Source organism: Boleophthalmus pectinirostris, unplaced genomic scaffold (genome assembly GCF_026225935.1).
Source record: "Boleophthalmus pectinirostris isolate CB_2022bp ecotype Guang Dong unplaced genomic scaffold, ASM2622593v1 HiC_scaffold_1, whole genome shotgun sequence".
Classification (NCBI taxonomy): domain Eukaryota; kingdom Metazoa; phylum Chordata; class Actinopteri; order Gobiiformes; family Gobiidae; genus Boleophthalmus; species Boleophthalmus pectinirostris.
This window is the reverse complement of record NW_026570970.1, coordinates 13993396-14008375: the sequence shown is the minus strand read 5'-3', so window position 1 is coordinate 14008375 and position 14980 is coordinate 13993396. Positions and strand designations below refer to the sequence as shown.

The 14980-nt window shown below is 39.5% G+C and overlaps 1 protein-coding gene across 1 annotated transcript in view; it reads left to right on the top strand.

Annotated features, from left to right (window-relative positions):
* The window catches only part of galnt13 (UDP-N-acetyl-alpha-D-galactosamine:polypeptide N-acetylgalactosaminyltransferase 13), a 132176-nt gene that overhangs the window by 76613 nt on the left and 40583 nt on the right, over positions 1–14980 (top strand). Inside the window, exons 10-11 of the mRNA XM_055148469.1 lie at positions 1321–1460; positions 13199–13297. Coding sequence (XP_055004444.1) covers positions 1321–1460; positions 13199–13297 — 239 coding nt within the window. The remainder of the gene's footprint in view (positions 1–1320; positions 1461–13198; positions 13298–14980) is intronic.

Below are 14980 nucleotides of genomic sequence, written 5' to 3'. Positions count from 1 at the left end.
CAAATGTTGCTGACACTGTAGAGTGATAAATGTAGATGTCTGTTTACCAACAGTTTATTCTGAATTTATTATTACCATTTATATTTTTGTTCTTTGTTATCATATTATATTATATTGTGATGTGTGAGCTACTGTGTCCAAATAATTTCCCTTCTGGATCAGTAAAGTTTGTCTAAATCTAAGTCTGTTGGGCTATTCCACTAACCTGATTCATCAGCCAGTTTCACTTACTGGAAACCGTCTGACCTTGCAGCATTAGGATTCATTCGCTCAATGGTAGGCGGGTACTTTTTTATTTAACCAGTCGCTGCCATTTGGTTGAGACGTACAGTATGTAATGCGCCAAATCCCGCAGGAATAACGTCTTTCCCCTTGATAAAATTCACCAAACATTCTCTTTGTTTTGGCTTTAAATTCTCGATCTCTGGAATTATTGCCAACACAGAACGTAGGGCTTCGTCTACATCCATCTCGACCCCTTTGTTTACTGTTGTGCTGTACCACAAAAGGAACCCAGACAGGAGCTTGAGTTTGACATCATGGCTTCACAGCTCTTTGCTGATTGGCCGGTGCGCGGTCTACAACTTCTGGGATTCTTGCAAACCATCTAGTGTATTCCGATTCCTGACCTAGTCGCTGGAGAGAAATGAAAATGAGAGGATGCACTAGGTGGCGCCAGCATGGTTACTGTTTACTCCACTTTTGTTGACTTTTTAACATTGTTTTGGCTAATATATTTAGAGTTTTGTACTACGATCACAAACATGGGGGATTTCCATGGAAATAGGTGTTTTTGACGTTCCACCCATAGACTGTATATACAAATGGACGGAACTAACCCGCTACTCACTGCATCTCAAATAGAAAGTGACCATGGGCACACTTCCAGCTTCATCGACTCCGTAACTACTGCTGTCAGGCTTCTCATTTTGGTCTTAAAATGTGTGTGTTTATCCGCTCTACATAATCCTGGTGTTTTTATTTTGCTTTTTTGTGGAACCCAGCTCCAAATTCACCCCATAACTTTTAGCCTTGCGAGCTTTATTTGCTTAGAACCAAACACTATGGGTTACGTCTTTCCCATCCACAAATGTTAAAGTAAATAATAATAATCTGTATTTCTGCTGTTTGTTTTGGTTCATTTGGGCACTCCACCTTCAACTTCTGCCCAAACCACAATGCTGCTCTGGGCTTGAACTAGCCTCTTTCTGGTTCACTGGCCCATATGTACCCACTGTGACACTGCCATTCCCTTTTTTAATATTCCATGATTTTATAAGAATTATTTTTTCATTGAAACTGTTAAATCCTGTTTTCCAGGCGTGATGCGGGTGGACTACGGAGACGTCTCTTCACGTAAAGCCCTCCGTGAAGCTCTGAAGTGCCGACCGTTTTCCTGGTACCTGGAAAACATCTACCCCGACTCACAGATACCCAGAAGATACTACTCCCTGGGCGAAGTATGGCCTGTTTTATATTCTCTCATTTGCTATTACATTTTGGTTGCACCACATTTCTCTATATCCTTGCTCCTGGGCAGAGGAAAGATAAATTGGAATTTCAAACCAAGCAAAAATCCTTATTTTTATTCATGAATTCTAAAATAATCTAACACTTAAAATCTGCAGTATATTCGCACCAGGTAAAGCACTGAGAAATGTACATAGATACTAGTAATAAAAAGCGCTGGTTGTTCATTCAGTGTATTGTATTCAGTAACTGGGTTTCAGATGATATCTATAGGCCAATAATATTTAATACAGATGGGGTGCATGGAGCTATAGACTGTATATAAATGGACACATACACCTGCTTGCCACCGCGTTTCAAACAAGACGTGTGAATGTGAGAAAGCGTCACTTTGGTCTTAAAGGGACATTTCGGAATTTTGGACATAGGGCCTCATTTCCTAGTTATCCAGAGTGTTGGAGACGTGTGGAGACACTTTTTTAAATATTGCATCCAGTTCTTGTATTTGCAGAGGTCGCTGGTGCTAGACTAGTGCATGTCAATGGCCATAGTTATCCTGCCACTAAAAACAGTCTTACCCACTCCACAGAGTACCCAAGGCAAAACAGTTACAATGCCAGACTGTTGGTGTGAATGTTTGGGCCAATAGAATAATTTTAGAAATGAAACCAACTTTTCATTTGTAAAACAGTGTGGCGCAGAACACATTTTGAAAGCTCATTGCGGGCGCAGGCGGGAGCGGGAGGGTGAGATGATAAACTGCAGTCCTGCAAACTAAATATGAGTGTGAAGTAAAATATACAAATGATGAATGTATGCCTATCATACATCATTTGTGCTGGATATTTTATTTGGCATTAATACAAACACTTTAAGCAGCCTAAATTTGCAGATGTGGTTTAATCTCGCTCACATTTTAGACAATTCTTTTCCACTTCTCCGTGTTTGATAGAGCTTAGGAAAAGGAATGTCCTGATCTTGTGGGACTTGCGGGCGGGAGCAGGACAAAATATCGCAGATGCGGGCGAGAGTGGAACTGAAAATTCAGTCCTGCATAGACCTCTGTTTGAAGGATTTATGTCTGAGCAGCAGCAGCGAGTTGTACTTCCTGATAGAAAGCTTGGCAGCAGCGGACTGATATATTAATTTATGCGATGCAAGGTTAGTTTTACTTCAAACATTATTCTATCAACACAGACATTTACATCGATAGTCTGATTTGCTTCAGGTGTTTTGTGGAGTGGGTAAGACTGTTTTTAGTGGCAGGATAACTATGGCCATTGACATGCACTAGCCTAGCACCAGCGACCTCTGCAAATACAAGGACTGGATGGAATATTTAAAAAAGTGTCTCCACACGTCTCCAACACTGTGGCTCACTAGGAAATGAGACCCTATGTCCAAAATTCTGAAATGTCCTTTTAAAATGTTCATAGGTAAGGCAAGTTTATATGTATAGCACAATTTGAACACAAAGTAATTCAAAGTACTTTACAGAATGAGAAGTTCATTCAAATTACAATACAAACCAATCAAAACATAAATAACTATCATAAAATTAAAAAGAGCAAGACATTAAATTAGAGAGAAGAGTGCAGAATGAAAAATAAAAACCTTTCAGTCATATGCGCAGCTAAACAGCTAAACTGTTTTGAGCCTGGATTTAAACAGAGTGAAAGTAGAAGCCTGTCTCACATTTTCAGGTTTTAGCTGCATGAATCTGAAACGCTGACTCCCCTTGTTTAGTCCTGACTCTGGGCCCCAGCAGGAGCTCCTCCAAGTGTGAGATGGTTCATATGCCACTAACATATCAGAGATGTACTTTGGTGCTTGGCCATGGAGAGACTTGTACACAAGCAGAGCTACTTTTAAGTCTATTCTCCGAGCCACAGGAGACGGTGCAAAGACCTGAGCACAGGACTTATGTGCTCAATTTGCATGATCCTGGTGTTTTTATTTTGCTTTTTTGTCCATAAATATCTGTAATTCCTCTTCCTAATATGTAACTCAGCTCCAAATTCACACTTATAACTGCCAGCCTCATGAGCTTCATTTGACTGGAGATGAACGCTATGGGTGACAACACACTCCCTTACTCAGTCCATGGGTGCAAGTGAATATTGTTGTACTGTTATAATGCAGATTGCTGTTGTGATATAGTGAGTTCTGCGGTTTATTCACTGATAGAAATGATCAGGGTCAGCAGTTTGTGAATTTACCTTCTGGATATGTCAAATGACAAAGTACAGTGCAATCAATGTGGGAATGTGGCTTTTGCCCCCATCCCCCCTGCACTGCCTTTAGAAACTGAAAACTACCAGCACTGATACTTTGACATCACAGTAGGGGTGTTCTGCATGTTAGTGTATGGCAGAATGTTTGGCGATGCACACATTAGTTAACACCGCCAAAAAAAAGCACAGAATGGATTTAAACAGCACATTTTCAGGAGCCTGTGATCAATACGAGCGCTCAGGGTCATGTTTTCATGTTTAGGCGTTTGATTGGCAACAAAAAGGTGAGAGTGATAACTGAAAAACTGTTGGCCAATGCTGACTAACTCGTGACTAATATTATTTGAGAGGGACTTGTTCAACAGCACAAATCATCTCACCTGTTGTAGTTCCAACAGAGTCAGCTCTTTATGATCAGATTGTGTAAAGATAAAGATCAAATTAAAGTGTAGTAGGGCTTCAGACAGAGAAGTGCCACAGGGAATGGTGACGGCCTCCGTTGCTTTCGAGAATTTGATGATAATAATTCATAATCTCAGATGGTGGACAAAGGGCCTGTCTAACTCGCTGGCAGATTTACCGTTTTTGAAAGAAATATCCAAATTTATGATCCTCAAATGTAGAACCTTCTCATTATTTATTAGGGATTGAGTCGACAAATGTGCAAGATTAATCTCATTTTTTAAAGTTCTTTCAACTGACCACAATCACGTCTTTGGGGTTGAATAATGGCACCACTTTCTGAAGATATTGCGGAAAAATAACTTGAAAACTTGAACTTTGTGCCAGTTTTTGTTTTCATGCGGATAGGCCCATTGATCACAAAGATATTGAATCATAAACCAAATCATAAAAACAAATCTGCAATCTGCAATTACTATTCATCAGATTGTGACCTGTCCTCCAGCTCAGTTTTAAACTATGGGAATTCTATAATGTTGTTATTGCAAATGAACACAACCTGATTATGATTATGACATGTAACAAGAAACCAGCCATTCCTAAAATATTGCATCTTATAGATTTGCAGTGTCAAACTCAATTTGACCGAAGGCAGTTACAGTTAATGAAAATAATTTTGGGGACTAGCTTTAATGTAATCACAAAATTAAATTATATATTGGAGAAAATGACTGCTGTCTTATCTCATCCATTAGTTTCATATTAAAACTATGAATATGGTTTAGAATTCAAATGAGTTGAATTTCATTACATTTCTACAAGCTTCATGTTGGTATAAGAGAAGTGAGCGGCTCAAGTCTAAGCTGGACTATTAGTAAAGATGCACTTTTCTGATGGAGGCACGCCACTTGCTTAACTCTAAGGAAGATGTTATTGCTTTGATTCCAGCTTAAATTCATTGTTATGGTGCAGCAGTAGCTAAAAAAACAGAGGGAACTACATCGACCATGATCCTTTGCTCCATTTTGGTGCAAACTAAATGAAGAAATAACAGTTCTAAGCACTTTTAAATCGTAGTTGTTCGAATTAAGTCTAAAAAGGATCATATTCACAATTTTGTTAGCCTCCACAAAATATCACAATAAATACTGTACGATTCCAACAATTAATGTATTTGCCTAGACTAGAGTAACCATATATTTAGATTGTCAACAAAGCAGAATTTGTTCTTCTGTTGTCTAGTTATATTGCATATATTTCAGTTTTTAATAAGGTTTTACACAAGTATAGCTGAATCTGGGACCCCATGTAGTGCCTTGACCTGCATATAGTGAACATTAAGCATGTAACAATAACCGAAATATCGTGATATTGTATCGTCAAAAGTCTCTCAATAATATCGTGAACCATCACAATATATCGAATCACAAGTTTCTGTCAGGTAGAAACAGAGGGAGGACCCAAAATGCAGGACTGCTTTAAAGCATTTAATAACAAATCAAAAAAAAAAATCCTCAAATCCAAAAAAAAAAATTGAAACTAAACTACCATGAAAGAACAAGACACTGACAAAGACACAGACAATGGCAAATACAATGGACCAGCAAAGGGCAGAGAAGAACACAGGGTATAAAAGCACACGAACACAGGTGAAACACATTAGGGCGGGGCAATCAATCAACAGACAGGAAGTAAAACTCAAACTACAAGCAGACACGACTAATATCAAAATAAAACACCAAGGGCACACAACACAAAAGGAAAAGATCCACCAAAATAAGCAAAAAAAACAACTACAAAACATGAACCATGACAGTTTCTTTGCTTAAATTTATTGTTATGGTGCAGCAATAGCTAAAAAGACAGAGAAAACTACATCGACCATGATCCTTTGTTCCATTTTGGTGCAAACTACATGAAGATATAACAGTTCTAAGCACTTTTAAGTCTTAGTTCTTTGAGTTAAGTCTTGTCAAGGCATTTTAAGAGAAAAAAGTAGCATATTCACATTTGTTTGTTAGCCTCCACAAAATATCACAATAAATACTGTACCTTGAGATGTATATCGTGAAAATATCGCACCGTGAGCTTTGTATATCGTTACATCCCTAGTGAACATAGAAGTTTTTTCTCATTTTCAGTATATGGACAGGACATGACTAGTGTGAAAGCTCAGAACCTCCAGAATTCCCTCCCAGAGCTGCAGAGGCTGTAAGCGGCTCAAGTCTCTGCTGAATTGTTATTAAAGATGCACTGTGTAACTTTTCTGATGGAGATATGCCATTTACTTAACTCCAAGGAGATGTTATTTCTTTGATATGGCATTAGACCTATCCATCTCCATGGTGAAAAGAACAATTAAAACATCTGTAAAGAAAGAATGATAAATACAGTAGAATAGAAGCTTAATGCCATACTGTGAAACATTCCAGCAATTCCAACTATTAATGTAGTTGCCTAGAGTAACCATATATTTAGATTGCCGACAAAGCAGAATTTGTTCCTCTGTTGTCCAGTGATTTTTCATAATTAAAGCAAAGCGCATTAAGAAGTCTGCATTTTTACATAAAACAAAACATTACATTACCAAAATTATTACAAATTACTACGGCAAGCATCATAAGTCATGATTATAACAAAGTGTAATATTTTTATTTTAACATTACACACTAACTACATTCATTTTGTGTGTGTTTTATATTTGGAAGATAAAGTAGAATGTTTAAAGGGCCCAAATTATGCTATTTTCTGAGGCTGAGTTCTTCTCTCCAACACAAAACACTCTGTTTCACCTTGTTTTTGATTTTGTGTTTAAATGAAGAATGGAAAAAAAGGATAACGGCCGTTTCCCGTTTATGTGACTTTCATTTATGTGACTTTTGCACCAAGTCCAGGACCGGAGCGGGACCAGAGCAGGACCGGAGCAGATTCCGAGCTTTGACTCCGAGCCAGGTCCCAGTCTCAGTCCCGGTCTGGTCCTAGTCTTGTCCTAGTCTGGTCTTTGTCTCAGTCCCGCTCTGGTCCTGGTCTGGTCTCGGTCTCAGTCCCTGTCTGCTCCTGGTCTGGTCCTGGTCTGGTCCTGGTCTGGTCTCGGTCTGGTTTCTGGTCTGGTCTCGGTCTCAGTCCCGGTCTGGTTCCGGTCTGGTCCCGGACCTGGATTAGTCCTGGTTCAGTCCGTATGTGGTGCAAAAGTCCGGCATCGCAGTTACGGAAGTCACGTGAACGGGAAACGGCCGTTTTCTGTTTTTTCCATTCTTCATTTAAACACAAAATCAAATACTGAAAAAATGAATCATTATCCGTTTTTTCATTTTGGTTTTGGAGACAAATAATGAAGAAAACTGTTGTTTTTTCATTTTCTTATTTTTGGTTTTATATTGAAAAACAAATTTATGAATGATACACGGATTGAAGTGGCTCCACTGTGTTTTTAAACTCCATACACCTTCACTTGAATCATTTGGATGATTTCAGCTCTGCAATTTGTAAGTAAAAGTACAAGTAAAGGACTCTGGACGTGCAGACAGACTGACAGAGAAAACACAACTCCGGATGTGTTTTTGATGAGTTAACAACATTCTAACAGCTTAAAGCTCACAAGAGTCCATTTTGTGTAATATAAAACAACATTTTTAAAGATTTTTTTGGATATTTTGCCTTGTCAAACCTGTACAAGTATGCACAGTCAGACAGAAAACAGATTACTCATCAGATATTTCAATAATCTGATAACTCCAGAAATCAGATAATGGATTTTCGTGTGCACCTAAATAGTCACAAACGATGACATATTAGCATTGGTCTGAAATGGTATTATTACAAGAACCATATTCCACCACTTAAACCAAAGAGTGCTCAGCCTGGCAAGGATTTCTGTTTTATCTGTGTGCCTTTAAGGGCTGTTCAGACAAATTACCCACTCCAAAATGAAAACTTCAAGTGTATCTTAAAAGTAGTTCATGTGCTCCTCATTAGTCTGTGCTTAAACTGTGCTCTCTCTCTCTTTCTCTCTCTCTATCCCATGTCTCTCTCACTCTTTCTTTCTTACTCTTATCTTACAAATAAACACACCCTGTCTCTGTCTCTTTCTGTCTCTCTCCCTCTCTCTTTCTTTCTCTCTGTCTCTCCCTCACTGTTTTGTTATCTCTTTCACACACAAACACTCTGTCTCTCTCTCTCTCTCTCTTACTCCCATGCCCCTCTCACTGTTTCTGTCTGTCTCTTATCTTAGAAATAAACACAAACACACCCTGTATTTGTCTCTTTCTGTCTCTCTCCCTCTCTTTTTCTCTTTCTCTCGCTCTCTTTCTTTCGCACACAATGTCTCTCTGCCTCTCTTTCTTTCTGTCTGTCTCTATCTCTCTGCCGCTCCCCCCTCTCCACTCTCTCCATTCACACACACACAGCATCTCTCTCTCTCTCTCTCTCTCTCTCTGTCTTTCGTGTCAATCACTCTCTCTGTCTCACACACATATATTTGTGTTTGTGTCTCTGTGTCTCTCTCTGCTCTCTCTCTCTCTCTCTGTCCCCTCTCTCTCGCCACTCTCTTGACTCTATCTTACAAATAAGCACACAAACACAACCTGTCTGTCTCTTTCTATCGCTCTCTCTCTTTCTTTCTCTCTCCCTCCCTGTTTCTATCTCTTTTTCTTTCACACACAAAAACACACTCTCTTCTCTCTCTCTCTGTCTCTCTCTCTGTCTTTCTCTGTCCCGCTATGACTCTATTTTACAAATAAACATACAAACACTCTGTCTCTGCCTCTCTCTTTCTCTCTGTCACTTCTTCCCTGTCTTCCTCTCTCTGTTTCCTTCTCACACAAACGCACACACACTGTCCCTCTCTCTCTCTCTCTCTCTCTCTCTCTCTCTCTCTGTGTCTTTTGCTGTCTCTCTCTCCTTCTGTCTGTCTATTTTTCACTCTCTCTGTCTCACACACACACTTGTCTCTCTCTCTCTCTCTCTGTGTCTTTTGCTGTCTCTCACTGTCTCTCTCTCCTTCTGTCTGTCTGTTTTTCACTCTCTCTGTCTCACACACACACTTGTCTCTCTCTTTGTCTCTCTCTCTCTCTCTCTCTCTCTGTGTGTGTCTTTTGCTGTCTCTCACTGTCTCTCTCTCCTTTTGTCTGTCTTTCTCTCTCCATCTCCTTCTCTCACACAGTCACACACACTGTCTCTCTCTCTCTCTTTGTCTTTTGCTGTCTTGTCTCTCTCTCCTCCTGTCTGTCTGTTTTTCACTCTCTCTGTCTCACACACACACACTTCTCTCTCTCTCTTTCTCTGTCTCGCTCTGACTTTTCCCCTGCCCTCTCTCACATGTCTCCCTCTCTTTCAAATAAACACACAAACACTCTGCCAATGCCTCTCTTTCTGTCATTCTCTGTCTTTCTCTCTCTCTCTGTCTCTCTGCTCCCCATCTCTTTCTTACGCCCTCTCCCTTCCTCGCTCTTGGCCCATCCTCTCTCTCTCTCTCTCCCTCTCTTTCTCTCTGCTGGTGCCTGGGCTCTGGATGGGGCCCATTTAAGTGCAGTGGCGTTGGAGAGGGGGGTTGCAGAAAATATCTTGTAATCCTCCGGCTCTCCTTCTGACTGCTCCGGATAAGAGGCCTCCGTCACTTTCACTGCAGTACAGCCCCGGTCTCCCCTGGTCTCTCTCTGTCACTGCAGACACATACCTCCCCTCCACACCCACACACCCTCTCCCTTCCCTAAATGAACCCCCCCCTCCCCCTCCTCCCACCGAGCCTCATCCACAGAGCAGCTGGGGCCATTAGACATTATATAGTCTAATTACCAGCACGGCGTTGGGTGATATGTTACAGGAAGCATAGGGTGTGTTTTAGCTTTACTGCTTCATAGGGATTTAAAACTTTCAGCTCTTTGTGCCTTATATTGTTTTGCTGCAGGGCCATGGTAAAAACGCGTGGCTTATTACTCTTATTGAAACATTTTGTAGTCTGTGCTCAGTTTTTAAAAAGGTACTACACAAGCACAACTGAATCTGGGTTGACCTGTATATAGGGAACATTAGGAGCGTAACAATAACCAAAATATTGTGATATTGTATCGTCAGAAGTCTCTCAATAATATCGTGGGCCATCACAATATATCAAATCACCAGTTTCTATGCTCAAATTCATTGTTATGGTGCAGCAATAGCTAAAAAAAACAGAGGGAACTACATCGACCATGATCCTTTGCTCCATTTTTGTGCAAATTACATGAAGAAATAGCAGTTCTAAGCACTTTTAAATCTCAGTTCTTTGAATGAAGTCCTATCAAGGCATTTTAAGAGAAAAAAGTAGCATATTCACAATTTTGTTAGCTTCCACAAAATATCACAAAAAATACCGTACTGTGAAATGCATATCATGAAAATATCGTACCATGAGATTTGGATATTGTTACATTCAGAGGTGGGGACTGCAAGTCATGATTTGGACTTGAGTCAGACTTGAGTCACTATTTTTAGGACTTGAGACTTGACTTGATAAAATGGACTAAGAGTTGGGACTCACTTGGGAAGCACTTTTACATCTGAATTCTTTCTATTATGACCGTAATGATTCACTAAGATCTTGTCAAGACATTAAAAAGGAAAAAAAAATGCATTTCTACAACTCTTATATCCTCTATAAATACTCATACATAAATATACTATGACTTTATAAGTACAGTTTATCTTGAAATGCATATAAATTGCAAAAATCTAAGCTATATTTGGTATTTTGGTTTAAAGACTTGAAATGACTTGAAGCTCAAAGCAGACAACTTGGACTTGACTTGGACTTATGGGTCAGTGACTCAAGACTCAACTTGGACTTGCCGGTATTTGACTTGAGACTTGACTTGGATTTGAGGTCAAAGACTTACTTGAGAGTTGCAAAACAAGGATTTGGTCTGACCTCTGGTTACATCCCTAGTGAGAATACAAGTTTTTTCCTTATTTTCAGTATACAGACAGGACATGACTCATGTGAAAGCTCTGAACCTCCAGAATTCACTCACTGAGCTTCAGAGTCTGCACTAGCACTAGATTCATGATTGGATGAAAGTGCTGGGTTTTAGGTAGTGACCATTCAGACCAGAGAGAGGCATTTTAGATTCAAATTAACTCGATTTCAACATGGAAACTGCCAATCCAAATGCTTTCTGGTGGGATAAATGTATTTATCAAAACCTCAAATTATTTTGGAACAGATCATTTTGAGCTTTGGAGGTGTAGATTAGAACATGCATGAATGAAACAAAACTCAACAGCAGGTATGTTTTTGGTGAGGTAACAGCATTTTAACACAGCTGAAAGCTCACAAGAGTCAATTTTACGAAGTATGAGACCTTTAATACATGAGCACTGTTTGTATAAAACCGTGAGTGATGACTGCTCTGAAAATGTGAGTGTGTGTGCAGAGTGACAGTTTGTCCTGACACAGCCTCTTCACTACACACACCATATGAATCAGCCAAGCACCAGGCAGCTGCAACAGGCTACATCAGATCTACACAACTGTCAGCAGCAAAACACAGTCAAAGTAATGGAGCTCGAGTAAATTCAGCCTGGAAGACATAACTTGGCTTCTGTCCACCGCACTGCTTCTTTAGAGTTTACCTGCTCCTCAGCCTTCATCATCTCACTCCTATTACTCCTCCTCATCGCTCACCATACCTCCTCCTCGTCCAATCAGCACCCAGTCTGTCCCACAGAACTATAATAAAATCTGGAAGATGAATCCAAGATGGCGTCGTATTGTTTTCAATGGCCTCTGCTCAATGGTGCATGGTCCCAAGAAAAATGTTCACTTCCGCATTTATTTCCTCAGCATGGGCGAGCGCCTCAACCCGTGTGATGTCTGTAATGTGCACGTGGACGTTTGGACCAAGGGCGAGAGCTGCTAGAGCGGAGCGAGTGCGGGCAGAGAGCGGGGCTTTGAGGATTTAAACATTTTAAAAAGTTTATATTGTGAAAATAGAAAAGAATCCCTACAAAATCCTATCTTTGTGAAAATTGTCGATGCCCTTCAGATGAACACAGACAGTTTGAATTCCCAAAAAATGCATTGTGCTTCTATGGGAGATGCCCAAGCACTCGAGAGCCGCAGTACATGGAGCGGCCACTAGTTGGTTTCGACTATTTTTATTATATATCCATGGTCTACCTCAGCCATGTCCAAACTATGGCCCGGGGGCCAAATGCGGCCCTCAGACAAATTTTTTTTGGCCCTAAGACTTTCAGGTGAATTGGCCCAAATTACCTTGCATCAATTAAAAAATAATTTTTTACTGAAAGTTTTTTGAAAATCTGTCTTGATCAAGCTAATATTTCATATTTAGTGTGTGGTTTTAAGGATCTTGGCATGAATAAAGTCTGATGACTCATTCTAACATGTTAAACTTGCAGACATTTCAATTATTCCCTGTACTGAGCACCAGTCTACTGCCCTCGATCGGCCCTCTGCTTCATCTGTGTTTAGATATGTTCCCCTTGATGAAAAAAGTTTGGACACCCCTGGTCTACCCCCATTGCAAGTGTTCGGGCGCTTCGGTTTGTGCCGCGCCTAACCCCCTCATCCCATCACATACACTTAATTGTTTACTAATGTGAATCTTTTGGCACTCCTTTCTATATTCTAAAAGATTCTTAATCTCAGCAGCGCGATCCTGTCTGAATAAAGATCAATAAACCTATTGTGCCACTGACTCCACTTTAAAGGTTGTATGTTACACTAAATTGACTCTTGTAAGCTTTAAGTCATGTTAAAATGTTCTTAGCGACTCAAAAACAGACCTGGAGTTGTGTTTTGTTGAATTCACACATGTTTGAGTAACTCTTTATTATTAGTCTGTCTACATCTCCAAAGCTCAATGACACAAACATAACTCCAGGTTTATTTTTGATCAGAAAATAGTGTAACATGAGCCCTTTAATATTAACATGAGTACTTTTAGATGGAGCAACAGTTTTGTCTTCTTAACCTGGATTAAAATCCCATATATCCATATTTTTAATGATTCACCTGCAATGCTGTTTTTATGTTTTATTTTGATCAGCAAGTGTTTTTGATCGTTACATATGTTGTGTGTGTTTGTGTGCAGATCAGAAACGTGGAGACCAACCAGTGTGTGGACAACATGGGGAGGAAGGAGAACGAGAAGGTGGGCTTCTTCAACTGCCACGGCATGGGCGGCAATCAGGTGAGACACAGGAATAGACCTGCTGTTTGTCTGCACCTACACATGCATCAGGCTGTGCTGTGTATCAGGCAACCCTACAAAATAAACATTATTGATAGAGGTGTGCAATGTATCAAATTTTGAAATATAATGTGAAATCAGTTTTGAAAATATGTAAAATTTTCATAATGATTGGGTATATTGTTGCAAAAAAGAGCTGATTAACAATAAAAATGGAGCAAAAGAGGTATAAACAAAGAGGCTTCTGCACTTATAATAATTTTACACTCCTTCACATTTGCCTGATACTTTAAAGGTCCTATATTACACAAAATTGAGTCTTGTGAGCTTAAAGTCATGTTATAATGCTGTTACCTCAATAAAAACATACACTACTGGTCAAAAGTTTTAGAACACCACACTTTTTCCACTTTTTTACTGTTTACTCTTGACCAAAACGTATTCTAAACTTTTTCATGAAAGTGTCCACCTTTGGCAGATATAACAGCTGAACACACTCGTGACTCGTTCTTTTTACAATAGAAATCAAATATTCTTCAGAAAGTTCTTCCCAAGTCTGTTGCAGAAGTTCCTATAAATGTGTGGCACTTGTAGGTTTCTTGGCTTTCACTCTTCTGTCCAGTTCATCCCAAACCAGCTCGATGGGGTTTAAGTCTGGAGACTGTGCTGGACACTCCATGTTTTCAAGCTTTACCATCTTGTTCTTTTTTCCTGAGGTAGTTTTGGCAGAGCTTGGACTTATGTTTTGTATCTTTTATCTATTTTTTAACCTCTGTCTGTTCAGTATTTACCTTTTGTACCATTTCAAGCTCTTCTTTGGACTTGCACGACTTGATTTGCAATAAATAACTTTAAATTAGGGTGTTCTAAAACTTTTGTCCAGTAGTGTACCTGAAGTTGCGTTTTGTTTCATTCACACATGTTTGAGTGACCCTTTATTATTAGTCTGTCTATATCTCCAAAGCTGAGAATGCTCTGTTCCACCTTGTGATGTCATGAAGCGGTAGTTTTCAGGTTAACAGCTCCCTTTGCCGTTAGACCAGTAAAAATTGGACAATCCAGGGCTGAAATGATCCAAATGATTCTAGCAAAAGTGTATGGAGTTTAAAAACACAGTGGAGCACTTCCTGTATTACCGCATGACATCTCAAATTGGAACAGTGTGTTTTCTGTTTTGATAATAAATTCTAATTTGGCCTAAATATGCAGGATTTGTGCGTTAAACGTGTATGAATGAAACAAAACACAACTCCAGGTCTGTTTGTGATGAGGAAACAACATTATAACATAGATCAAAAAATAGAATAATAGACCATTTAATCTCAACACAACACAAAAATGTAATGACACACTGTGGGACATTTCTATCCCAAAAATACTGAGATATACTGTATTTTCTTATAAAAATATTCAATGCGTTTTATTTGTAAGCTTTAGTGCGCTTATTGCGTACCTTGAATTTATTTTACTCTTGAATCCGTTTTAAAGCCTTATGAGCACATTCTAATATAAATGTGGTGTGTTATTAATAGGCCACGCTAATGCAGAGTCATGGACCATCTGTTCCAGTCCTTATGGCTCAGTCCAGTGTGATCATGTTAAATATAAAGTGCAGATGTCTAAATTAACAGTTGTCAGTTCAGCTCATTCATAATACTCATGTGCTTCTTTTTATCAAGGGCA